The following is a 24,462-nucleotide window of genomic DNA, read 5'->3' on the forward strand; positions in this document are numbered from 1 at the left end:
CTGCCAGAAACACCATCAAGAAGCTACACTGGCTGCGTGTTGAAGCCCGAGTTCAATTCAAGGCTCTCACCACTGCCTTTAAAATTCTTAGATCGGACTGTCCGGGACTCCTACGCCCTCTCCTGGTACCTTACACCCCCCAGCGTGTCTTACGCTCCCTAGGACAACACCTGGTGGTTGTCCCTCGCACAAGGCTCAGCAGAATGGGTGGCCGCTCTTTCAAAGTTTTGGGGGCGAAGCTTTGGAATTCCTTACCACCCCACATTCGCTCTATGACCAACTTGTTGGCCTTTCGTAAGGCTATTAAAACTCTTCTGTTTTCCCGGACTTAATTTTTCTGCAGTCCCTTTCCCTCCCTCCTCTCCCCTCAGGTATCTGTTATGGTTTAGCGCCGGGATGCCTCGTTGCTGGGGCAGCTGTTTTGCACTTAATAAAATATTAACATAACATAACATAACATATTGTAGCGAATGTTCTAACAGTGACTTTTTAGAACTGGAGAAGAATGTGACTCTACTGTAGGACATTCGATTGTTTGTAAACACGTTAAAATCCAAGGCACCTGTAACACTTCGGTGCCCAATTCAGCTTGTTATTTGAAGGGAATCCCAGTACCTTCGATTCTCCCTTACATAACAGTATTTTCAAATGGTAGTTACCTCATGCTGAGCGATCAAGACTGTTGTGGATTGCGGGCTGGAGTCCAGAATATTTTTTCCGTTTTCCAATTAGTCGCTAGTTACAACAACCTCTTGTTTCCCCCTCTGAATGGAATTGTAAATAGCTTGTTGTGGCCTTCGATTCCATATTTGAAGGCAGATTTCAACAAGCTGAGCAGCCTCAAAGCATTATTGCTCCAGCAACAATTAGCTCTCACATCTAACCACAAGACCTTGAAATTGCAGGTGGCTAGAACTTCTTTTGAAATACAGCCATTTTTTAACACAAACCTTCCCCTGCATTTTGGAGAATTAGTGCATCAATTCTTTATGTGTCTATTACGATTGGCCAAACCCACTTTTTTACAGTTGCAGGCTCTTGCATCATTACTGCTTTTCAGACCATATTTGAAGTAATTTCGGCTTTTATCCACTCCATTTTTTCTAGTGTATTCAGAGAATTTCCATTGCTGTTATTCCTCATTTGTGGCATCCTCATCCTGCTTCTCCGCAATAGATGCTCCTTTTGCGGGCACTCTGGAACTGGTACCGCTCCAACACTACTGAGAGTGCATGCTTCAGGTCTTTAGAATGTTACTATTACAAGAACTGAATCTTGATTGGTCCCCAACGTTTCGACCGGGCTGGTTTACCTGTGTGAAACTCATGTTCCTTTGGTACATGGTGCCCCTTTGAATGGACACTGGATATTTGCCTGGCTTCACAAATTCCTGCTACCATGGACTTTGAGTTTTCGAGTCCCTTAGCGACCCATTTTCAGAACTGCTTCCTGGGCTTGCAACTTCTTTACAATTCAAGGTTTCAGCCATTAACCTACGGAGAACCATTTGAATCAGCACAACCGGATGTAGGCTCCACTAGTACGGGTGCAGGTTGCCTGGCAACTGTATAAGCATCAGCTGAGCCCAGAGATCACGATTGTTCCTTGGAGCTCATGATTTGAGCAATAGACCAATTCTTGCACGTGGAGTCAGACTCCTTTATTGAATCCTTGGCCTTTGAATTGGCGAGTAACACAATGGATTCCTCTAAAACACCATAATGTGACTATTATGCCCAATTGACACGTTCAATTAATTTTCATACCATGCCATTTGTCTACCTATGCTTTGAGTATTTATACCTTCTAACAATATATATATTTAATATGGTAATCTCTTTTGTGCTATTATCCTGACCAAAGGGAGGGTGTTGTGCGTTTCCTGCATGGCCCATTGGAGTTTTCCCTAATTTAGCCCAAGCCAGGTCCTCCCTGGACTGGAAACAAGCATCCTAGGACCGGTTTCGGGGTTTCACCCCTCTTCAGCCAGGATAGCTTGATTCCAGTGGCATGGAGAGCACGGGACTCACGTTTGAGCATACCTGTCCCACTCAGGGTGACAAATGCAAAAACCCCGAAACCAGTCCTAGGATGCTTGTTTCCAGTCAAGGAAGGACCTGGCTTGGCAGTTCGGGCTCGACTCTTCCCATGAGGCACAGGGTCAAGACTGATTTGTATGTGGCTGGGTTCAAACTGGAATGGCATGGTGAGCAAAAAAAGATGGATTTAGGCCCAGATCTCTGTACTGGGGTGAATGTATGACATTGTTCTGCATTCTGTCCATCAGATGTTGTTTTTGCATTTGTCACCCCGAGTGGGACGGGTATGCTCAGACGTGAGTCCCGTGCTATCCATGCAACTGGAATCAAGCTATCCTGGCTGAAGAGGGGTGCAACCCCGAAACCGGTCCTAGGATGCTTGTTTCCAGTCCAGGAAGGACCTGGCTTGGCAGTTCGGGCTGGACTGTTCCCATGAGGCACAGGGTCAAGACTAATTTGCATATGGCTGAGTTTAAACTGGAATGGCATGGGGAGCAAAAAAAAAAAAAAATCGATGGTTTTAGGCCCAGATCTCTGTACTTGGGTAAATGTATGACATTGTTCTGCATTCTGTCCATCAATTGTCGTTTTTGCACATTTTATTTTCAGGCAGAGCCTGCATTTGTTTTTGTGCTCTGTTCTTTTCCAGGGATTTTGTCTGCACACCATAGACAAGGTCTAACAACAATGTCCTTTGTTATTTTCTCCAGTCAGACAATAGCACCTAGATAGAACACAAGAATGTAGCTATTTATGAGGCACACGTCTTGTCATACAGTTGAGCACAATGGTCCAAAAAACATACATGAAGTGATATTTCTAAGACAAGAGCACGGGGTCAACCAAGATGTAGAACATCTATTTGTGTATGCTAAGGTACGGGGTCTGAAACTAATATCAGAGAAAGTTGAAAATTATTTAGCTTCAGTAGAAGGGGAGGGTAGTTAGGCTACTCTGTCTTAACATGACCAGGTTTTTCTTGGTATACGGTTTATTGACAATGCTTACTGTACTTTTAGTATGCATTTTTTTTCTAATTGTGACACGAATACTGCAATTTAGAGCACGACATTTTAAAAATATTTCTAAATTTCCCTCATTTGTCTTGTTTATCTTATTGAGGATGAGTGAGAGTGAAAGGGTGTGTCATGTTACCATGATCCCAGAGAGGGTAGAGAGAGTTGTATTCTGGGGTACAAATTCACTTGTCTCTCTAGTAGGGTTAAGAGGGCAAGTGAAGCACTATAGGTATTCGGACTCTGGCTCATAGATACCACTGAGCTATGGTGACTCAGTCCCTATATGAAAAAATTCTAAAGTCCCAAGCATAGTTCTGTTCCTGAGCAGAATCACTGCAACACTTTGTCACAGACTGTGACCTCATAGCACTAAAACTATAAAAGTCAGTATTCCCCACTGGACCAACCAATATGTAATTCTGTCTCTCTCTGGTCACACACAGACCTCTGCAGTGCATGAACTACAAGAGGTTTCATAATATACTATAATGCGTTTCTAAACAACTTAATATTTATTTTTCTTTTAAGATGCACGCTAACTTTTATGTAGCTACCCAGCATTGAAAGACCTAAAAAAATTAGCCATTCAAAAGCGAGCTGTCCAAAAACTGAACCTCTAAAAATTGAGGTAAAAAAAAATAGTGAACCGCTAAAAAGCGAGGTAAAAAAAATAGTTAACCGATAAAAAGAGAGGTAAAAAGGAGGCAAAAAAATAGCGAAGTAGATTAAAGATGCTCAACACCATTCTACAAGTCTATTTGACAAAGTTTTTAAATAAACATTTCAATTTTTCAACATAAAAACCAAAGTGTACAAGACCAGAAGTACTGGCAGAATTAACACAGCAGTACAGCAGTATTCTGTTTACATATTAGTAGTTCAGTTGGTGGCAATAACAGCCACAAAGTGAGCTGCCACATACTGAGAAGCAACAAACAGTAGCCAAATACAGATTCTCCAACTACTGTATGGTTGAAGGTTAAATGTTAGGGGAGAACCATACCAAAGAAGAGAGGTCTAACAGGCCAAGAACTGACCTCCCTACTCCTCTGAGAAAAAAAAAGAGCCATCACAGCTAGTAGTAGTAATAAATAGGTAATACATCTGACAACCTTGGGGTATAGGAAGCCATGAACAATTATAATATACCCCAAAAAACTAGGGGGCAGCTGATATCTTTACCTTCCAAAATGTAACACCATTCTCCTTCCAGTGGAATGTCATGCAGCTTTTGAATTTACAGTTCCAATCCTCATATTGCTGAATCTTCAAGTGTGCATGAGGTATTAATCAATCATTTATTAAGTGTGACTACTCACCTGTGAGGGTCTCCTACAGTGGTGGTCCCAACAGGACTACAGACCTACCCTGTGTAGCCAGATTACTGTAGTGTAAACCCTGCAGTACTACTGACCAAAATGACCCTTTTACTTTACTTTTTTTTTAAATCACCACTTAGTAGGCCTTGTAGTCCACAACGTAGGGTGCAAGGTTTTCAAAAGTGGACTATGTAGAAAATGGTTACCATGTCCTGAAATGGACAAGCACCCAAAAACTCGATTTCACTGTGGCAGGCACATCTATCCTATGTTAAACAGTGCAAATTGAAATATTTAACAAATGAAACTCCTGGGGCACACTGAAAATGGAGAGAACATTATGCAAAGACATTTCTTGTTGATACCGGTGTAGTTGCTGAACAGTGGGCCAATACAGATTTGTTTAGGCCGCTGCTGTTCCATTGTCTTCAATGTAGCTTAACAGTTAAATTTTCTAATAGGAGAAAAGATAAACATAAGTTGATGTTGAGAATTCTCAGATTCCACGCTGACCACTAGAGGGTACAATTCTCCTGGTAAACAACAAATTCTAACAGCCTGCTGAACTGGTCAGATGTAAATCTATATTACTGGCAGGTACGACTGGGAGAGAGAACTGCTCGGCATGGAGTGTTGGAAGGCTTTGTTTGAAGACGTGGCCACGACCTACTGCCCCTATGATTGCAGATTTCTTAGAGAAAATCGTGAGCTAAACCAACTGGTCACACGGACACCTGAGAAATCGGCCCATCATCACTGGGAGATTGCTTGAGATGGTACGAGCTACAAAAAATAACACAGAGAAGTGAGAGAATGCTAACTCACTAATAGTAAGAACTACCAATATCTTAGGGAGAGGCCAGCGGAGTCTCTACATACCTACTTAAATAATCAGTCCTAGCGAGCTCCAATGAGTAGGATTAGGTAGTGCCAAGCACCTGGCTAGGTGATGATCACATAATATGTGTAACAAACTTAACTTACCTCCAAGTGGGGGAGCATGCTTGCCATTTGGGAAAATAATATCATAGAACACACAAACAAATAAACAATTATTACTCACGAACCCCGCAAACTCAATGCCCAGAAGATCAAGCAGGTCCTGTTCCCTGTCTGGGATGGCGGATGTTGAGTGCACCTGACCCCAGAGCTGTGACGCACAGCCTGGTGTACCCTCTCCCAGTGCTGCTGATGCTCCTGGAGGCCATATCCACTGACAGGTCTGCTGCCGGCTGCCAGGGTGAAGGGGAGGTGACAATGCACTTAAAAAACTAGTGGAGCCACCTCTAACTCTGAAAAAATGGCAGGGGTTTTACCCCTTCACAGTGCCAATCACAAGGTAGGCAGCTGGTACTGCGGGTGGGCCTGGCTCCCCTGCTCTGTGATGGTGCTGGGTGAGGGCGAAGATAGAAACAGGAAAAGAAAAAAATGAAAAAAACAAAAACACAAAAAATACCCAAGAAATTACAAATACATTAGGACACAGGCTAATATAATACATAAAAATGAGAGGTAGATAAGTTAGATAGAAGGAGGATTAAAGAGGATTGGAAAAATAGGCCACCACCATAAACGGAGCAAAAAACAAGATGGCTGTGCCCAATTCCCAGTGTGAACACTCACTTTGTGTTGAAGAAAATGTAATAGATCACACAAACTGGTGCGGTGAGCAACTCTGCCCGTGGCACTTCAGTATTCCACCTAGTGCAACTCCATGAACTCGGTCCAGGCTACCAAAAATAGAGCCACAAAAGCAGTCTCAAACAATAGATCCGCCAACCCCAGAGCCGCCAACCCCAGAGCCGCCAACCCCAGAGCCGCCAACCCCAGAGCCGCCAACCCCAGAGCCGCCAACCCCAGAGCCGCCAACCCCAGAGGCGCCATGCCCTGAGCCGCCAACACTGAGCCACCAAACACTGAGCCGCCAAACACTGAGCCGCCAAACACTGAGCCGCCAAACACTGAGCCGCCAAACACTGAGCCGCCAAACACTGAGCTGCCAAAAACTGAGGGGAGAACCACACCAAGGATGCCAGGACTAACAAGCCAAAAACCAAGCCCCACCCCCCAAAAAAACAAGCCATCACAGCTGATAGTAATAACAAGGGGGCAATAGATCTGACTACCTTGGACCATAAGAAGCCACTATAATATACCCCAAAAAAGAGTAGGTGTATAGGCATCCTTAAAAGTAACCCCAGCCTCCTAGCAGTGACTTATCATGTAGCTTTTGAATTTCTAGTTCCAATTTAGACATTGCTGAAGTTTACAGTATGCCAGAGGCACTAAGACATAGGCAGTTGCTCAAAGCGTCCTACCATTTCGGCTGCCCCGAGGGAAGTGGAGTGCAGACTTTGCAAGCGGAGTTCATTTCTGTGCCCTGGCCTATTGTTGTGTAGCTATAGAATTTACAGTTCTAAACCGGACATTCCTGAAGCTTCAAGCATGCGAGAGGTATTAAGGCATGGGCAGTTGCTCAAGGCATCCTTTCTTCAAGGTTGCCCCCAGGGAAAGTGATCTTTCACAAGATCCTTAAGCTCTCTTTTCAGGCTACCTGCAACTCGGACTGTCGCTCTGTCCACTTATAAATTTTTATCTGGCCTGTGCAAGACATTACAGTGATTTTGGGTGAAGGTTTAATGTACAATTCAATATGTGGGCTGAATTTGCAGATCTTCATAATAAAAATCAGTTTTTGAATGGGGAAAGACTTCCATAAGATGACACAAGTAAACATGAATAATCAAAATGTCTTTTTTCAGGATCCTTAAAAATATATGTCTTAAAGGGGATTTAAGACACCCAACAACTTCTAAGGCAAGCTAACCATTCTCTAAGCCATTGTAACTAAACAAAGTTGTTTTTAAAAAACTGTTTTATTAAATCTGTTCACCACACAACAAACCAATGTGTACAAGACAATGAGCTATGGCAGGCTTAACTCTGAGATAGGACAGAAGTATCCTTTTAACATAATAGAGGTTATGTTAGTGGCAGTACCAGCATTAAAATGTCCAACAAAAGAAATGCACCAGAATAGAAAGAGAAACCAAAAAGTGAGCTTCAGAAAATGAGCCACCAAAAATCGAGTTGACAAATACTGAGCCGCAAAAAATAGAGCTGCAAAAATATTGAGCCACCAAAAACAGATCCAGCAAAAAAAGAGGTGCCAAAAAGTGGGCTGACCAATAGTGAGCTGCTACATAGTGGCTGCCAAAAATAGAGCTGAGCCACCAAAAACAGATCCACCAAGAACAGAGCAAGCAAAAATAGGAGGGGTGAAGGAAAAATGTTAGGGGAGAACCATGGCAAAGATGCACGGTCTGACAGGTGAAGAATAAACCGTCACCAACCCCCACCCAAAAAAAAAAAAAAATCAAGCCATCCCAGTTGGTAGTAGTACTTAAGGGGTAACACATCTGACTACTTTGGAATATAGGAAGTCAAGAACTATCATAATATACCCAACTAAAGAGTAGGTGGTGGCAGGTGTCTATGCCTCCCAATAGCTAACACCTGCCTCCTTGCAGTAGCTTGTTGTGTAGCTTTTTAATTTACAGTTCCAATTCGGACATTGCTGAAGAGTCCAGTACTCCAGAGGTATTCAGGCATGGGAAGTTGCTTAAGGCATCCTACCTTCTAGGCTGCCCCCAGGGAAAGTAATCTCTTACTAGTTTCTTAACCTCTCTTTTCAGGCTACCTCTACCTCTCACTCTTGCCATGTCATCTTATCAATTTTTTGAACCCTGGGAAAGATGTTGCAGTACATTTTGAGTGACATTTTCGGAAAGTTTAATATACGGTTCAAAATGCAGGATTGAATTTGTAGATATTAAGTAATAAAATTCATATTTCGAATGGGGCAAAATTCCATAAGACGACAACTACACATGAATCATACAAAAGTCCCTTCCCAGGAACCTTACGAATGCAATGTCTGAGCCATCAACCCACAGAGAAGCATTTGCTACCTCCCTCCTCTCGCCTTACAATAAAGTATGCCACCAATAATCTGTTTAATAAATTAAATTTGACTTATCTGACCACAACTCTTCCTTACCTCTGATCTTGACTGCAATGCTCCTTCGACTGATGCACAACCACATACGTGAAACCTGAAAGGAAAAAATATTAATTTCTCCCTTTTAACTCAATGTAAAAGCATGGCAAAGTAATTTTAAAAATTGTTTCTAACATTTAAAAAAAAATTGGAAGGAAAAAATAATTTCAACTATTTAATTGTAGAATTTTTTCCTGAACTTTATTGCGCTGCTAATTTTCTTTTAATAAACAAAGTTATATGTATATGTTTAATCGGTTTTTAAAAATGATTTCAATATATTTTTTCCCACATCTAAAAGTTTGTTTTTTATTTACAGTTTATTTAGATATTAAATAGGTATTACATCTCTCCAAGCTTTTTTACATGTATAATTTATTAGGTTAAAATTGATATTCGGGTATTAAAATTAATAGCAGAGTATTAATGTACATTTCTATCCAAAACCACTGTTTCCTCACAGCCCACACCAGAGGGCGAGTGTTACACAAGAGTATTTTTTAGATTTGTTATAATTTATATTATCATTAATATTTAAAAGAAATGACTACCCATGTATGGGAATTAATAGCGGAATATTAATACACTCCCCTAGCCAAAACCTCCATTTCCCTCACATCCAGTGCCGGTGGGTGTTATACACCCAAGAGTAATTATTTCATTTTTTTTTTTAAATAATACAAATATTTTAAAAATGCAATACATTAATACCCAGGAAATTATTTTTTTACCCGATGTTAATTCACGACTCCACCCAATAACCCAATATCCCACACATCCATTACCAGAGGGTAGGTGTTACACCCTCAAGAGTTTCTTAAATCTAAATAAATATAAAATATAATAAATTAATACCCAGGTATTAAAATAAAAACCAGAGTATTAAAACACTCCCCTACCCAAAACCCCTATTTCCCTAACATCCATTTAATCTTATATATTTGAAATTATGTTTTATAAATACAAAACTTAACCAAAAACAAATTAAACATCAATCTTTAAAATGATTCCATTGTGAAAGCTTACCTATTAAACTTACCAGTAAATCAGTCAAAATGGCATGCATTGTAATGTTTTCTGCATTTTAAAAATGTACTGTAAAATTCTTACGTTGTAATGGATGCGTTGCAATGGTAGTTTCCTAGTTTGGGAACAGAACGTGCTGTACCACTTCTTGGCAAGCCTACATCTGATAAGCACAGTAAATCATCCCTCGACTTCTCTAATAAATCATGGGATAAACCCAAGCAACAACAAAAAATAAGGTAACATGGAGGTACTCCATACCCAGAGTCCTGTCAGAGACTTAACGATTTTCGTGATTGCACTAAAATCAAGACTCAGATAGTTCTTAGATTCCTGATATCCGTTCTCCATGTACCTTTCAGGAATCATCCGACCAACAGTACGACGGAGGGTGATCTAATCACAAACAAGGAGAGAATGAAAAGAGACAACCCTCATCTGAGGTGAAGATAAAGAAGGGAGATAGGCTCCTTCCATTTAAAGCCACTTTCTATAAAAAAAGTTGCAGCATTGACGGCTAGATATACCACGGATGATCAGAACCCTCCTTCTGAACAGGAGTTGGGTGGTCACCATAGTACGCCAGAATCTCCACCAACTTCTATTAACAAAAGCAACTGATGGACCTCATTACAGTTGAAACGGAGGACAACCACGTAGCCCCACTTGACAGACTATCACTTGGAAATCCAAATTTAGGGTGACAATCATCACACCTTTAAAGCAATCTTTTGGGACAACTTCACTACTTATGATATTTTATTGGTGGGGATCGATTGGCCCCCACCTTTTGCTCTTGCGTGTCCCCAGGGTGAGAATGTTATTCTCCTTTCTTTCTCACACCTCATCCCGGACAAGGAAAAACATGCATATGGAGCTGAATGGGCCCTTGACTTTGCCCCAGCTCTTTATCATAATCACACGTGTTGAGATAAGGATTCACCTTATCATGATATTTCTATACTGTCTACACCCCAAATTCAGCTACTATATCCTATTAAATGGGATGCTAACGCACCCATTAAAGAAATCCTTTCCTAACTTGAGTACCAGTGAGTAATAGAACCCTGTGTCTCTCAAATGAATAATCCTCTTTTCCCCGTGCTGAAAACTGATCACTTCAATTGTATAGTCTTAGACTGTAGAAATCTGAATAGTAATACTCGCACATTTGCGGTGCAAAATACCCATAGTACAATTCTGATTAATTATCGTTGCAAGAAATACAAAACCAAATTGGACATTTCCAATGTTTTTTCAGTCACAATTTGGTTCCTGAGAGCCGTGACTGGTCAGCACGTAGCGCCCTCAGTTTTCAGAGGCGCTACACCCATATTCCAATGGGCATTTAGAACAGCCTAGGAGTTTTTGAGGCACGCATTGTGTTGATTCTCCATGAGATCGACCCTGATGCGCTTTACTATGTTGATGATATCTATCCTACAGAGGAGTTGAACCCCCAATTAGCAAGAGGAAATCACATAAGTTTGCGATTTGCTGAACTTAACAAATGTAACTTAAAAAACAAATATATAGTTTTTCTCAGTGTCCTTTTCTTAGAACATGAGCTTAAAAATTAGAAGAAAAGTCTTGCACCTCATTTTCTGGAAAAGATGTGCTCAATTGCAGCCTCAATGCACACTCAAAAAAATTTAAGTATTATGGGATCTTTTAAATTTTGGGAGGACATACATACCCGATTAAGCACAATGCATTAAAGCACTTTACGCCTTAATATGTCCTGATTTTTCCTCTTTCTGTTGGATATTGGAACACATTGCATCACTCAGGTCTTTACAATCTGATTTACTTGGAAAACGTAGCCTACATACATGTGTTAATACCAATAACTTGCTTTAATGAAGGTGAAACAGTACCCATAGCATATAAATCACATCTATATTACCATTACCAGGCAGAAATGCATTTTACTTCTACTGAAAAACTTCTAACTGCTGTACAGATGGCCATTCTGAAGGAACGGCCACTTGCTCAAGGTAAACGCATTATTGTTGTTTTTCCCATGCTAGCTTTTGATGCCATCACAAAAGCAAGCATCCCTAATGCAAAGGTCCTACATTTCCGATGGATACAATGGGCTATGTCCATTACAGCCAAGGATGTAGATTTAGTCTTCGACCCTTCTTTGCAAACTCAAGAATTTTTGAAATATGAATATCTTTATCCACTGCCTTCTTCAGTTTTGACTCGTAATCAATGCATAAACATCATGTACACTGAAGGTTCTGCTCAAACTGTTATAGGTTCTAAGCAGCAGTATTCTGCAGCATGTGCTATAGTTATTGGCACTATGTCAGATGGCCTTTTTCACCCACAAACTGCGTTCGCTCATTCCCTTGGGGACTATGCTGCTCAGTTAAATGAAATGAGCTTTATTTCTTGCTCTTGAAAATAGGGATGCTGAATTCCCCACCCTTATTGTGTGTGATTCGTATTACTGTCTACTGTCTTTTAATGATAATATTATTTTATCTGCACAAACGTAGGTCAAGAATTCCAAGGGTAGCACAATAAATACAAACTGCTTTGGACTCAAGTGGCAGATCTAAAGGATAGGTTGCCACAAGCTTATGTTATATATAGATTGAGCCATCAACTGGTTTGAACACATGCTGTAGGGATTTCTCTGGCTGATGAAGTCAAATTTGCAGTTACCACATCTAAAATAGCAGCAGTAACACGCTCTAAAAATCTTATCGATAATGATCTTGTATGCCATTGATGCATTTAAATGTGGCACAGCTTTACCAAAGGGCTTTCCTTTCAAATATTCCAATCACTTAAATGTTCAAAGTGTTCCTTCTGCAACTATTCTTGGTGTTGGTGATCGTGTTATTCGGAATGCAGACCGCAGACAGGATTCAATTATAGCAGCACACTAAAGTGTAGCTTACACTCCTGCTGAAATGGCTGCCACTATTTTGCTCTTACATCAACACTATTGGTGGCAAGGTTTTTACCAACAGACCAGAAAATATGTTTTAACTTGTGACATTTCTCAACAAATCAAAAGTTCCTCGGTCTCTCCACCACAAGCATTTTTATTTATAACCAGCCTTTTGGCTGCTTTTACTTAGATAATCATGGACAAAATATATTCTTTTTTCAAATATATTTTGTTTACAGTGTATAGATTCCTTTGGGTTTGGCCATAGCGCTCAAATGACGCTTGAACTGTTATCAAAGTCTTGCAAGTCTTTATTAGTACATATCCCTAATGCGCATTCCATTTGGGCCAAGTTCCAGTATTCACTTCTAAAGCGTACCTTGATTTGTCCATGGGTGTGCAAGTGCATTTTTTTTCTCCATATAGACTCGATGGCAATTTGGTTGTGGAGAGAATGAATCGTGACTTAAAGCAGTACTTAATGGCTTGAGCATTGGGCACAGTATGTGGTTGGTTGAACCATCTTTATGAGGTTCAACAATCTTTAAAAAAACTCACTAAAGGATCTCTGGGTGAGCGGACCCCATATGCAGTACTTTTTGGCATCAAGATGCATGTTCCAGACCATGAAGGTTCAGACGTTGTGGCGGCTGCAGCAACCTTTGACGTAGATAGCTATTGCGCTGTCTTAAAGGACCTACAAAAGTTTTGTGACACTCAATCTCAAACACTTGCTTGAGTCTCACTCTTCCAGGGCTGCAGACCAAATTTCAATTTTCTGGCTAGCTTCCAAAGATTGGAGATCTAGTTCGAAAGAAGGTGGTGACCAAAAAGGAATTTGGCCCAAGGTACCAAGCTTTTGTTCCAGTTCTTGGTGTCCAAGGAATGCGTACAATGATTCTGCTACCACGTCCGGGATACAAAGACAAACGCTTTGCCACTATTAAACAGGTCAAACGACACCATGTGGCTGATTCCTTATAGTATGAAACCAAGTAGTTGCTCTTTTACACAAGACTACCAATTGTGGCCCGTGACCACCACTGATGCAGATACTCTACGGCTGGAGGGGGAGGCTGAGTCCACAGCTGACCATTTTCCTAACACGTGGTCCGTTTCTTCTATCCAGTCTTCTACAATGGATGTCTGTTATAATTAGCCACCATTGGTGAATCATTCTGAGTTGGATTTTTTTAGCCCTATTGCTGAGTCCCAACCTCCCGTCTTTCAGCCAAGTACCTCCGGGTATTATATGGATCAGAATAATTCTTCTTCGGACAGTTCTTCTGTTTTGTACATGCCTCTAGGATTTGTGTTTTTATTTCTTGGTTAAAATGCACTTACCTAGTCCCCCCCCTTGAATACATGTCAGGATCGTACTTACCTTGGTTTTCTTGTCTCTGTGGATTGGATTTGTGACTATTTTTATCCTACTTAATAATGGCCATTATCTCCCAGAACGTTCTGCTACATAACTGGTCTGCTGGGTGCTGCCCGGCATTCATCATAGCATAAAATAAAAAGGGACTGGTCCCTCGTTAACATTTTAGCCATTCCAGTGACTGATGGGATAAGTTCCTTTTGATCCATTTGGTCTTACGAAGATCCTGTGGATAACATGTGTGTTAAGAGTTTCTATGGGTGATAAAATAGAACCAGGGTTGCATTCAGGTGATTGGGATGTTGATACTCTAAATTCTATGCTTTCTGAATTAGAGTATTTTACTGTTTTAGAATCAGAAGACCTATACCATAATTCTGCCAACTATGCAGAGATGCCCTGCTACCATCATTATGGACATCACTTTGTGCATAGAGCTAGTGGACAGCACCCCCATTTTAATTATACACAATTGGACCAATGTCCAACTTCCCCTTAAGGGAGTTGAAAAAAAAAAAAAAAAAGAAGTATTCATATTTCAAGGATGGGACACTTAAGACCCCATGTCATTTTAAATTAACCCCAACACAACAAAGGAAGTATATGATTATTCAAACAAAACTTATATATACCACCACATTCGTAAAACAGTTTGTCCTGAAGGGGTATTACTGGAAGAACACAATTGATTTGAAATCTATTTGGGGTATGAAGTCCTGCCCTGTTCAGGGCACGGACACCTTATGTTGAGTCTGTTTAATTCCCAAACAAATGATTTTCCTAAATTAAAACAATCCAACAGACTCCTTGTCTGGGGTTGACAAAAATTAAAGAAATTAACAACCCAACTGTTTTTTCAGTGGCCTTTTTTCATAATTGGCAGAGTTTAGCAAAGTATACTTAAGAACAATTGAATAGCATGGTAAAGAATGGTACGTTTAATTCCTCATTTTTGCTAGGGCCAGTGGACACGAGTGGTTGTTCTGCTTTTTTTTCTTAATTTCACACACAGGTTTAAATCAAGCAGACCTGATCCCCAATATCACCAGTCCGAATATTCTAGTATTGTTACCACCTATTCGGTGGGTAAATTGTGTCAACAACAGTTGGAACATTGCACTCTGCAGTGAAACAACATCTTTCTGTCCTTTCTTTTAGGTCCTAAATTCCATCATTCTAAAAGCTTTATTTATAAAAATTGAAACAACTACCAACTCACATTTACTAAAGCTGACACGCATTCAGTGATGTGGGTACTACAAGGTATAATTTCACTCACCATTTCAATTCACAGCTTGCATGAAACATTTCACCATAGGTAGATACAAACCCCTTGGGAGCAGCATCATACATAATTTATGGTTCACTACCCTTTACATATCGCAGTGAACGTTCTAACAATGAGGTTTTTGTAACTGGAGAAGAATGAGACTCCTGTAGGACATTCACTTGTTTGTAAACAAGTTAAAATCCATGGCACCAGTAAGAGTTCACTGCCCAATACGGATTGTTGTTAAAAGGGAATGCCAGTTCCTTCAATTCTCCCTTACATAACAGTACTTTTGAATGGTAGTTACCTCATGCTGAGCTATCAAGTCTGTTGTTTTTTTGTCAGTTTCCCAAATAGTAATTTGTTGTAACAACATCTTGTTTCCTCCTCCGCATGTAATAGTAAATAGTTCGTTGTAGCCTTCAGTTCCATATTTGAAGGCAGATTTCAACAAGCTGAGCAGACTCAAAGCATTATTGTTTCAACAAAACGTAGCTCTCACATCTGCCTGCGAGACCTTCAAATTGCAGGTGGCTAGAACTTCCAGTGAAATACAGTCATTGTTAAATAGAAACCTTCCCCTGCATTTGAGAGCATCAGTGTATCAAATCTTTAGTGCGTCTAGTATGACCGGCCTCGCCCACATTTTTAAAGTTGTAGGCTCTGGCCTTGTTACGACTTTTCAGACCATTTTCGGAGTAATTCCAACTTTTATCCCCTCCATTTTGTCTAGCATAATCAGAGAGATCCTGTTGCTGTTATTCCTCATTTGTGCATCTTCATCCTGCTTCTCCGCAATGGCTACTCCTTTTGCGGGCACTCTGGAACTGGAACCCCTCAAACACTCCTGCGAGCACATGCTGAAGGTCTTTGCAATGTTACTAGCACAAGAACTGGATCTTGATTAGTCTCTAATGTTTCTACTGACCTGGTTTACCCGTGTGCAACCCATGCTCCATTTTATCTGGTGGCCCTTCGAATGGGCACTGGACACTAGCCTAAATTCCTGCTACCACGGATTTTGGGCTGTTGAGGAGTTCATTAGCAACCCATTTTTAGAATGGTTTCATGGACTTCTTTACAATGTAATGTTTGCGCCATCAACCTACGGAGAAATATTTTCATCGGTAAATTGACAACCGGATGTAGGCTCCACTAACACGGATGCAGGCCCGCCAACTGTCTTGTTGCTGGAATTCTGCACATACACAGAACTATGCGCAATAAAATAGGAACTCTGTGTGTAGGGGCTAAGCCTTCCTACCACCTCAGTACCCAAAATCCCAGAACCGACTAGCTTTAGTGTCTTTCGTTCTCCTACATAATCACAAAGCTACAAATGATTAGAACAACCCAGAACACAACACTCACAACTCGCTCAGGAATCGCAGTGGCAAGACATACCCTTTCGCTCACTCACTCGTACTGGTCCACAATAAGAAAAGACAGATTCACTGTTATAGTTTAAAATGTTTATTTTTACTATAGTGCTCAATAATGCCACTACCAGGAGCAAAACACAAACCTAAAACAGTTAGCATTATAGCAAGTCAATAGACTATGAAAGGGGATGTCATCGTATACAGACAGTGGATAAAGGACTATAAGGCCTAACAACCCTCCTCTTGGACAAAAGTAGTGTCATTATATAAAAGAAGATCTCTGGGCTTTGTCAGCAGACCACATGCCTTAGTGCCTAGATGTTAGCTTCACATCATAGTAACAGCATAGCTCTACTCCCTGGAAAGGTCCCTCTCCTTGTGTGTTTTAAACCAACATGCATCCCCATACTATCAAAGCATGAGTTTCCAACAGCCGCAGCTGTGTAGAATGTTTTGTCTAAGTGCTAGGGATTGACCAGAACAGAATAAAAAGGGGCATTGTTTATCGAACTTGCACATCGTGTTCAGACTAAACTTCAGGAACAGGCAGAGAATGCAGAAAGCAAACGGTTCTCATGTGATAGGCACAGAGTCTTGCAAAATAAAGTCATGTAGTAACGTGCGCAAAAGCAGCATCATGGCAGCAGAGCTCATGCTAACTTAGCAACGTCGACAATTACCCCAACGGCCATATAACACCCTCCCCTTGGGCAGATATTAATATATAGAAAAAAGACCCATAAAAGGTTCAAAGCCAAGCAGATTCAAGAAGCGCTGGAAAAAAACTAATTTGGAAAACTCAAAACAAAAAAAATGTTATTTAAACTTTGTTGTTCAGTGAAAACGTGATTAATATGTAGGTGGACTATCCATCAAAGTATGTGATACTTAAGAATGCAATTTGTTCCAAAAGGTCATCCCTATCATTAGTAGCAAAAAGGGATGCCATACAATCAAGTACATCGAAGGAACACACGTGCTACTCATAATCCGATGCCTCCAAAAGCATATCCACCTGCATGATATTCTATGAAACTCTGTTGCAAGAGGTTTTGTGCAGCTGCACAGATATTCCACTCAGCCAAGACTCCCAAGTGCAGCCGCACGCGCCATACGGCCATCCCAAGAGTAGGCCTGCTCATGGTGCACTAAGGGACTCATCAACAGGTCATAATCCGGGTCGGAGCATGAAGTATTAAGGAGGCATAAATCCAAAGCCCAATAAAAAGGGCACCGCTGACAGTAGAACACAAGTTGCACGCAAGTGAAGTAGTCAAAGCGAAAAGGTAGTCCATAACTTACGCTAAGCATCGCTAATGGCAAGCATCCAAAAAGTTGTTGCATTCGGTCATGGTACAGTTGCAACTGGCTTGGTCTGTGTATTTCCACATACCGGGCAGCCATTGCGTAAAAGGAGCACAAGAATCAGGATGCCACCTGCCAGTGCTAGGATTAATGGTAATTCTCCAAAGGCACTGGAAAAATTTGAATGAATAAAGGCCGGTATTACTCCAAATATCGTCTGAAAAGAAGCCACAAGGCCGGATCACACAAGTTTAAAAGAATGAGAAAGGCCTACTGTGTCAGATGCATTAAATATTTGATGCATCTGTTCCCCAAAATGCAGTGGGAGATTAGTGTTCAGAAGTGACTGAATCTCACTAGATGTTCTAGCCACCTGCAATTCGAAGGTCTCTCGAGCCGAAGTGAGAGCCACTTCTTGATGAAACAATAGCGCTTTGAGTCTGCTTAATTTGTTGAAATCTGTTTTCAAAGTCGGAATGGAAGGCCAAATGGAACTATCTACATTCCCATGAGGGGGCGGAAAAAGCACATTGCTACAACAAGTAACACGTTGTGAAACTGTTACTATATACGGGATTCATGTCCGTAAACTATAGCAGTAGTGGTTATTCAAAATAAGATAACTGCTGTTAGAAAGCAAATGTTAAAGCGGGATTTATTGCTGGGATGGGAGGTCCTTTAAGAAAACAAGCAAGATTAGGTGCAGACACATTACAAGCGCCGTGAAACTTAACATGCTTACAAACTAGGGAATGTCCTACTGTGGAATCGCAGTCCTTCCCTGTTAGGAAAACGTCCGTACCCTCCCGTAGACCTCTGTAAGTGAATGGCAGGGACTATAATTCATGTTGAAAGGCACTACCCAAGGGTTCAAAGTGGGCAATTGGGAAATGTTTCATGCAAGATTTAAATTGAAACAGCAAAAATGGGAGAGAGATAACGCCATGAATTAACCGTACAGCTGAATCGATTTCCGCTACAGAAAATGGCAAGTGTTCTTATTCTTTAATGTGTAAGAGCGTGTATGTAGAGTCTTTCAAGGACATGAATCTCTGTTTATCAGTTAGATTCAAAACAAATTCAATTGGTATGAGCCGACCCGGTCTCTCCGATCCTCTTCCCTAAATCTCATCAGTATTCCCAGAATTAAGAAAGCGACGTTTGGGGGAAGAGCCTTCAGTATTGCCGCAGCGCACCTGTGGAATAATCTCCCTACTGACATTAGAAAAACAAATGAACTGATGGCCTTTCGAAACAAGCATTTACAATGCAATGGTCTCGGCATTGGTAAAGTTAGAGCTATTGGCATTGCTTATGACATTTTTTTTTGTTTATGTTTTTGTTTTTAAAACATTTAAAGAAACGGCATTGTCAATAGCTCTAACTTTACCAATGCCGAGACCATTGCATTGTAAATGCTTGTTATTAATCCTTGACAGCAAACACCGACGGATGCAAAGTGGAGCCAACATAAGATCTTTAAAAGCAGGCAACTAGAGCCAAATTTTTTGGGGGGGTGAAAAAGATTTTGGGGGGGGGGGGGGCTACGTCTTCCAGCCATAGGCAGAGTGGCTGTAAAAAGGGGTGGAAACACAACAAAAGCCTCATTAACGAGCAAACGGTCTTTTAAAGACCTGTGAAGTACTCTGGTCCGGCTGCAATTAGAGGGACGCCAGCCGGGCTGACACACATGGGGGGAGGGCTGAAGGCCTTCCTACACATAAACAATCCTCCCCTGCACACAGACACCCTTGCACTATGGTGCAAGGGTGCTTGCGTTGGCGCTACACTGCTAAGTGTAGCGCCAGCGCAAGGGGAAACATGGCTGCACCATATCGTTGTAAATATGGTGCAGCCTTGCGTTTCTGAAGTGGCGGAGTGAGGCGTTAAGCCATGAAAGCTACCCCCTCACTGCGCCACTTCACTTGTACAGATCCCCTAAGTTTGCAAACTTAACAGTCTCTCTGCTTCATGCGCAAGCACTTGTAACGTGCTGCCTGCTTTGGGGCCATTGGAATTATGCAGCAATAGAGGACAAAATTATGCCACAGCATTGACTAAATTATGCAGGAAAAAAAAGGCTGCAGCGTAATGCAATATTTACACTGATACTTAATTATTTTGACATTTTACATATGCTAACAGTCTCTGAGAAAATGTTGCCTCATTAGTACCATTGTAACAAACAAATGCAGCAGTTAGAGAGGTGATCAGTCAACCTTTGCAAAGGGCCGTCCTCTTTGCAGCAACATGTCACTTTTTTTGTAACTTTTGATCCGTTTCAGCCACAAACCAATTATTAGTTAAAATTGTCAGATTATGCAGCAGATGATGTATTATGTGTCATATATGGCAGCGCAATTATATAGAAAACATTTGCAAACTAGTATATTTTGCTATTTATGTTTGAACTGCTCATGGGAAAAAAAGGGAGGAGAAGTGCTGATGACAAACGCCATGGCTTGGAGACAAATAGCTTGTGCTTTCACTTTTAAGCGTATGTGGGACATTCTGTGATTGAAAACATATCCCACTTTGTGAATGTATTTTAATGTCAATAACTCATTAAGCTTTAAATAATCATGTGTATCCATTTGGGTGAATTAAATAACATAATAAGCTGTAACTGGTCAGTGTCAAACAAATACACAAAATTGGGATGTTTTGCCCGTTCTGGCCACACCTCTGACTCCGCCCACTGATCCAGTCCTCAGGTTATTCCCCCCCTCTGATTCTCCGCCCACAGTTCCCCTACTTTTTTCCCCCCACTTCGACCACTGGATATACATACACGCATGTACACGTACACACATTTATATTCACAAGGCTACGTTTACATGATTCCATGGCATTAGCTACGGCAGGACCTCTACCCTGAGCCCCCCTGCCCTTCTCCCCACTCTGTCTGGTCTCTGCTGGGAGCATGCACCCATCTCCTCATGCGTGCGTGAAAGAAACAACTAAAATGCTTAAATTGTTTCGGACTTCCAAAGCGATTGTGGAAAAAAGAGCAGAGAGAGTTTCATTTCAATTATGCTCTGCAGGATGAATTGACCTTTGTCCCAAAAACCGGGACATGTATTAAATGCAAGAGAAGCGTCGGGACACTCCTTTGGAAATCCCTACACACAACGCAAAGTAATGTTAAATAAAAATGGTAATGGAAAAAACATTGGCGATAGACAACATCTGCATAGTGCATACAGATTGTACATTGCATGCTTTTGTAGACTTAAGATGTTTGTAAACTGCTTCAGTCTACAAACACTGCAATTGTCTAGAAACGGATTCACTGTAGCGTAGGCTAGGAAGCTCTTGCATGCGAGGCTTCGCAAACCACCCTCTTGTATCCTGTAAACGGGGTGGGACTGGGATGTAGGGTATAGCCCATCGTGGAATCCCGCCCAGCGCTACGCACGGCTAGGCCAAACGGAGGGTTTTAAATCCCTCCCCAATGCTTGCTTGTTTACTTTTGTTCGTGACTAATTGCAAGATTAGAGTTACAATGGGGCCGGTAGAGCCTCTGGAATGGAAGAGAATTTAAAACCAACCAAGACCAGATAGAACAGACACACGCCTTGCACTGTCGTGCATTCCTCATCTTAGGAATTCCCTGACGCATGTTATTATTACATGCAATCTTTCCCACAGAGACACAGTAACGGATTACCACTACTAACGGTACATTGTAAAAAGAAACGTGCTTAAGAGCACAACATACAGGTGACATTTCCGCGCTACTAAAAAAAACGGAAGTCATAACTGTCTTCAAAGTATTTGTCTGATCACCTTGTACCATTTCTACTAACACCATTAGAGGAGGCCTGGCAAGTGTGCTGTTATCACATTAACTCCTGAGACGGTCTTCTAATTGGATTTGAAGCATATCAGTACTCACAAGCATGGATACGTTAGACAAATGTCGGACACAATAAGTCCCTGCGGAGCCGACCAGAGCAGCAACCGGACGAAGGGAGAGCGGACGAGCACACGACCGCCTTTCTCCGAGGCAGAAATGCCTCGGAGAAAGGCAGCCTGCATTTCGGATTCGGGGGCGTGTTTTGCTGTTGTCTCCTCCCTGAGACTTTTCGCAAAAAACACGCCCCCCGATCCGAAAAGGACGGGGCATGAGTGGAGTGACGGGACCTCTTCTCCAATGGCTGGCCAGCATTTACGAGGCCAGCCAATGGAGAACAGGGCAGAAGAGGGGCGGGTTCAAGCCCCTCTTCTCCCAAGTCATTAAATCTCCGGACTTCCGGTCTGCCGACCGGATGGTCCCGAGACCTAAAAAGGTGAAAACATGGCTCTTCCCCCAAAAATCTTCCCAAAATATCTGCTAAAAAAAAACCTCAAAAACTTAACTGATCAGTACCTGTCCACTGCTTCCTTCTGCTCAACAGGTCCTCAGCTGTATGTACCTTAGCGCCAGGATGCCCGTAGGGTTGCAGAGCGCTCTACAAATGCTATAATAATACAAATGCTATAATAATAATTAAATGGCAAAAACAAAGCCGAAGCGTTCAAATAATCCTATGGTACTTTTACCATTTTGAGAGTCTCTAACGTCCATGCATATTACATCACAGATCCTAATTGATTTTGACCATGATACAACACAGATACATCATAACAGATCAAACAATATTATCTAAAGTATAAATGTGGGAAGACAGCGTATTTATGCTATTGTCAACTACTGCAAGTACCTTCTCTAAATTTGCTTTGTTAATTTGGCACAGACGGAATGCTACCTCCATCTGCGATAATTTCCTTATTTCATTACAAGCTGCATAGATGAATCTTTTGAATCTGGGAACCCTAGGAACCAAGAGAAAATCAGCCAAATTGATGTCGCTGGACAAGAGTGACAGGCGTTGTTTCACTGACGACAGAGTGGAGTGTTCCAACCATTGTTGACAGTTTCCCACTGAATACGTGGTGACTGTGTGTGAATGTTGGTATCAGGGGTCAGGTCTAGTTTGTGTGAAAACGCACGTTGCATCATGAAAATTCAGTTGACGTGCATTAGAACTGGTTTGCCACAACAACCACCCTGTACGGTCAACATCAGAGAAATAGAAACTGTCATTTTGAAACAGAGCTCGTATGACATAGACTGTATAATTGGTGTGTTTACACCAATTATCATACTCAGCCAAGTAGTTTGGTGCACCGTGTCATTGAAAAAAAATGAGGCACGCACAATGCAAAGATTCGGTCCCTTGGACCTGCCAATCCTTTGTGCATCAGATCGATTTTAAATCAATGGTATCTTTCCAGTGTTCATAACCCTGTATGTCCAAGTCAGTTCTTAAAGAATTTGAATTAATTAACTTTGCGTGTGTCATGATAAATTTAGATTGAGAGGGCAATTTTAATTTAAAGGAGTCGGAGTCTGGATTGGACGCATTGTATTCAGTGAAATAGGTGAACTTATTTGAAAATGTTTTCGAGCTACCCTGTAAGGGAGTCAGACAATGTTCCCACTGCGTGTAATTAAAAGTAGGTCTTAACGTGTTTGTTTTGTGCAAGAAATGGTGGCCATAAAGTTGATAGCAAAATAAACCAGCATAATTGGCAGTATTTACATACAAATCTTCAGCATCAAAAGCAGCATAATACTTCAAATCTGAAAACAATGAATGTACTGCTTGTGCATCCCAATCATTAGAATGTATGTCCTGCGTTACCACATATCCTAAGGAAACACAAAACATGTATGGTATCTTGAGGACCTCCGTCGGACCATGGATTTCGAATGCCACTTTATCCCAAATGATGCCATTTGCAATTGGGAAAGCCAAAATGTTCACAAGGGCTTGATCACGTTTCCTGATATGGGACGATGTATGGGGGTCCAGAATACCATTAACCAATTTTACAGCAGAGTGTTCTGGCAAATAATGACCATTGATGAGCAAGAAAAATACTATCACAAATCCAATCGACATGAAGAGGAAAATCAGGATAAGTACCAACCAGATGTAGGTCCAGAGCGGGACCATGTAAGTCTTTTTGAACCAAGAGGTGAAAATACTTGTTTTTGTCGGTGGAAGTGCCGAAGAGGAAGACGAGGAGGAAGAGTCATAAGTGAAGTTCATATGGTCCCCAAAATAACCGCTTGCTCCCACGTACATTAACAGAGGCAGCTCAGTTTCAGCTTGATGTTGTAGAGGACTGTCCGGCACTTTAATGTGGGACTCATCTGCAGGATAATCGTACTGTATGTCCGCATTGGAAGAGGACAATGGCAGAACAGGCAAAAGGTCAACATTAGTTTCCATTTCACCCTCACTGGCATGGGGTATAGGCAAAGAGGCTGAAAGCATCGGATCCAAAGAAATAGCGTTGCACAAAACAGCAGGAGTTACACTATTCAGAATCGGCTAGACGATGTAGCTTGACATTTTCTACTGAAATGTATCTGTTTTATTTGCAACCAGGCAATGGGACTGGTGCATGATAAGAGGGACCACATTATTTTATGTCCTCCAGCTTTTCTCGTACCAGATCTCCAATTTTAGGAAGCCAGCCGGTGACTGGAATCAGCAATGCTGTGTCATTGAATGATGGTATATGTTCTGTTGCGAAGCGGTCATGGCTCTCTTGTAGGTACTGTAACATAATAGAATGGCTATCTATGTCAAAGGTTGCGGCAACTGCCACAATGTCTAGACCATTAAGGTCTGGCACAAACATTTGAATGCCAAAGAGCATTTCGTATGGGGTCCGCCCACCCAGAGATCTTCTAGG

At 41.5% G+C, this 24,462-nt stretch overlaps 1 protein-coding gene across 1 annotated transcript in view; it reads right to left on the minus strand.

The window, feature by feature from the left end:
* Positions 1 to 24,462, minus strand: part of LOC146812214 (protein-glutamine gamma-glutamyltransferase E-like) — a 354,915-nt gene that overhangs the window by 269,443 nt on the left and 61,010 nt on the right. The window contains exon 3 of the mRNA XM_085619244.1: positions 8,438 to 8,492. Within this exon, the coding sequence (XP_085475370.1) occupies positions 8,438 to 8,492 (55 nt within the window). The remainder of the gene's footprint in view (positions 1 to 8,437; positions 8,493 to 24,462) is intronic.

Source organism: Triturus cristatus, chromosome 7 (assembly GCF_964204655.1).
Source record: "Triturus cristatus chromosome 7, aTriCri1.1, whole genome shotgun sequence".
NCBI classification, from domain to species: domain Eukaryota; kingdom Metazoa; phylum Chordata; class Amphibia; order Caudata; family Salamandridae; genus Triturus; species Triturus cristatus.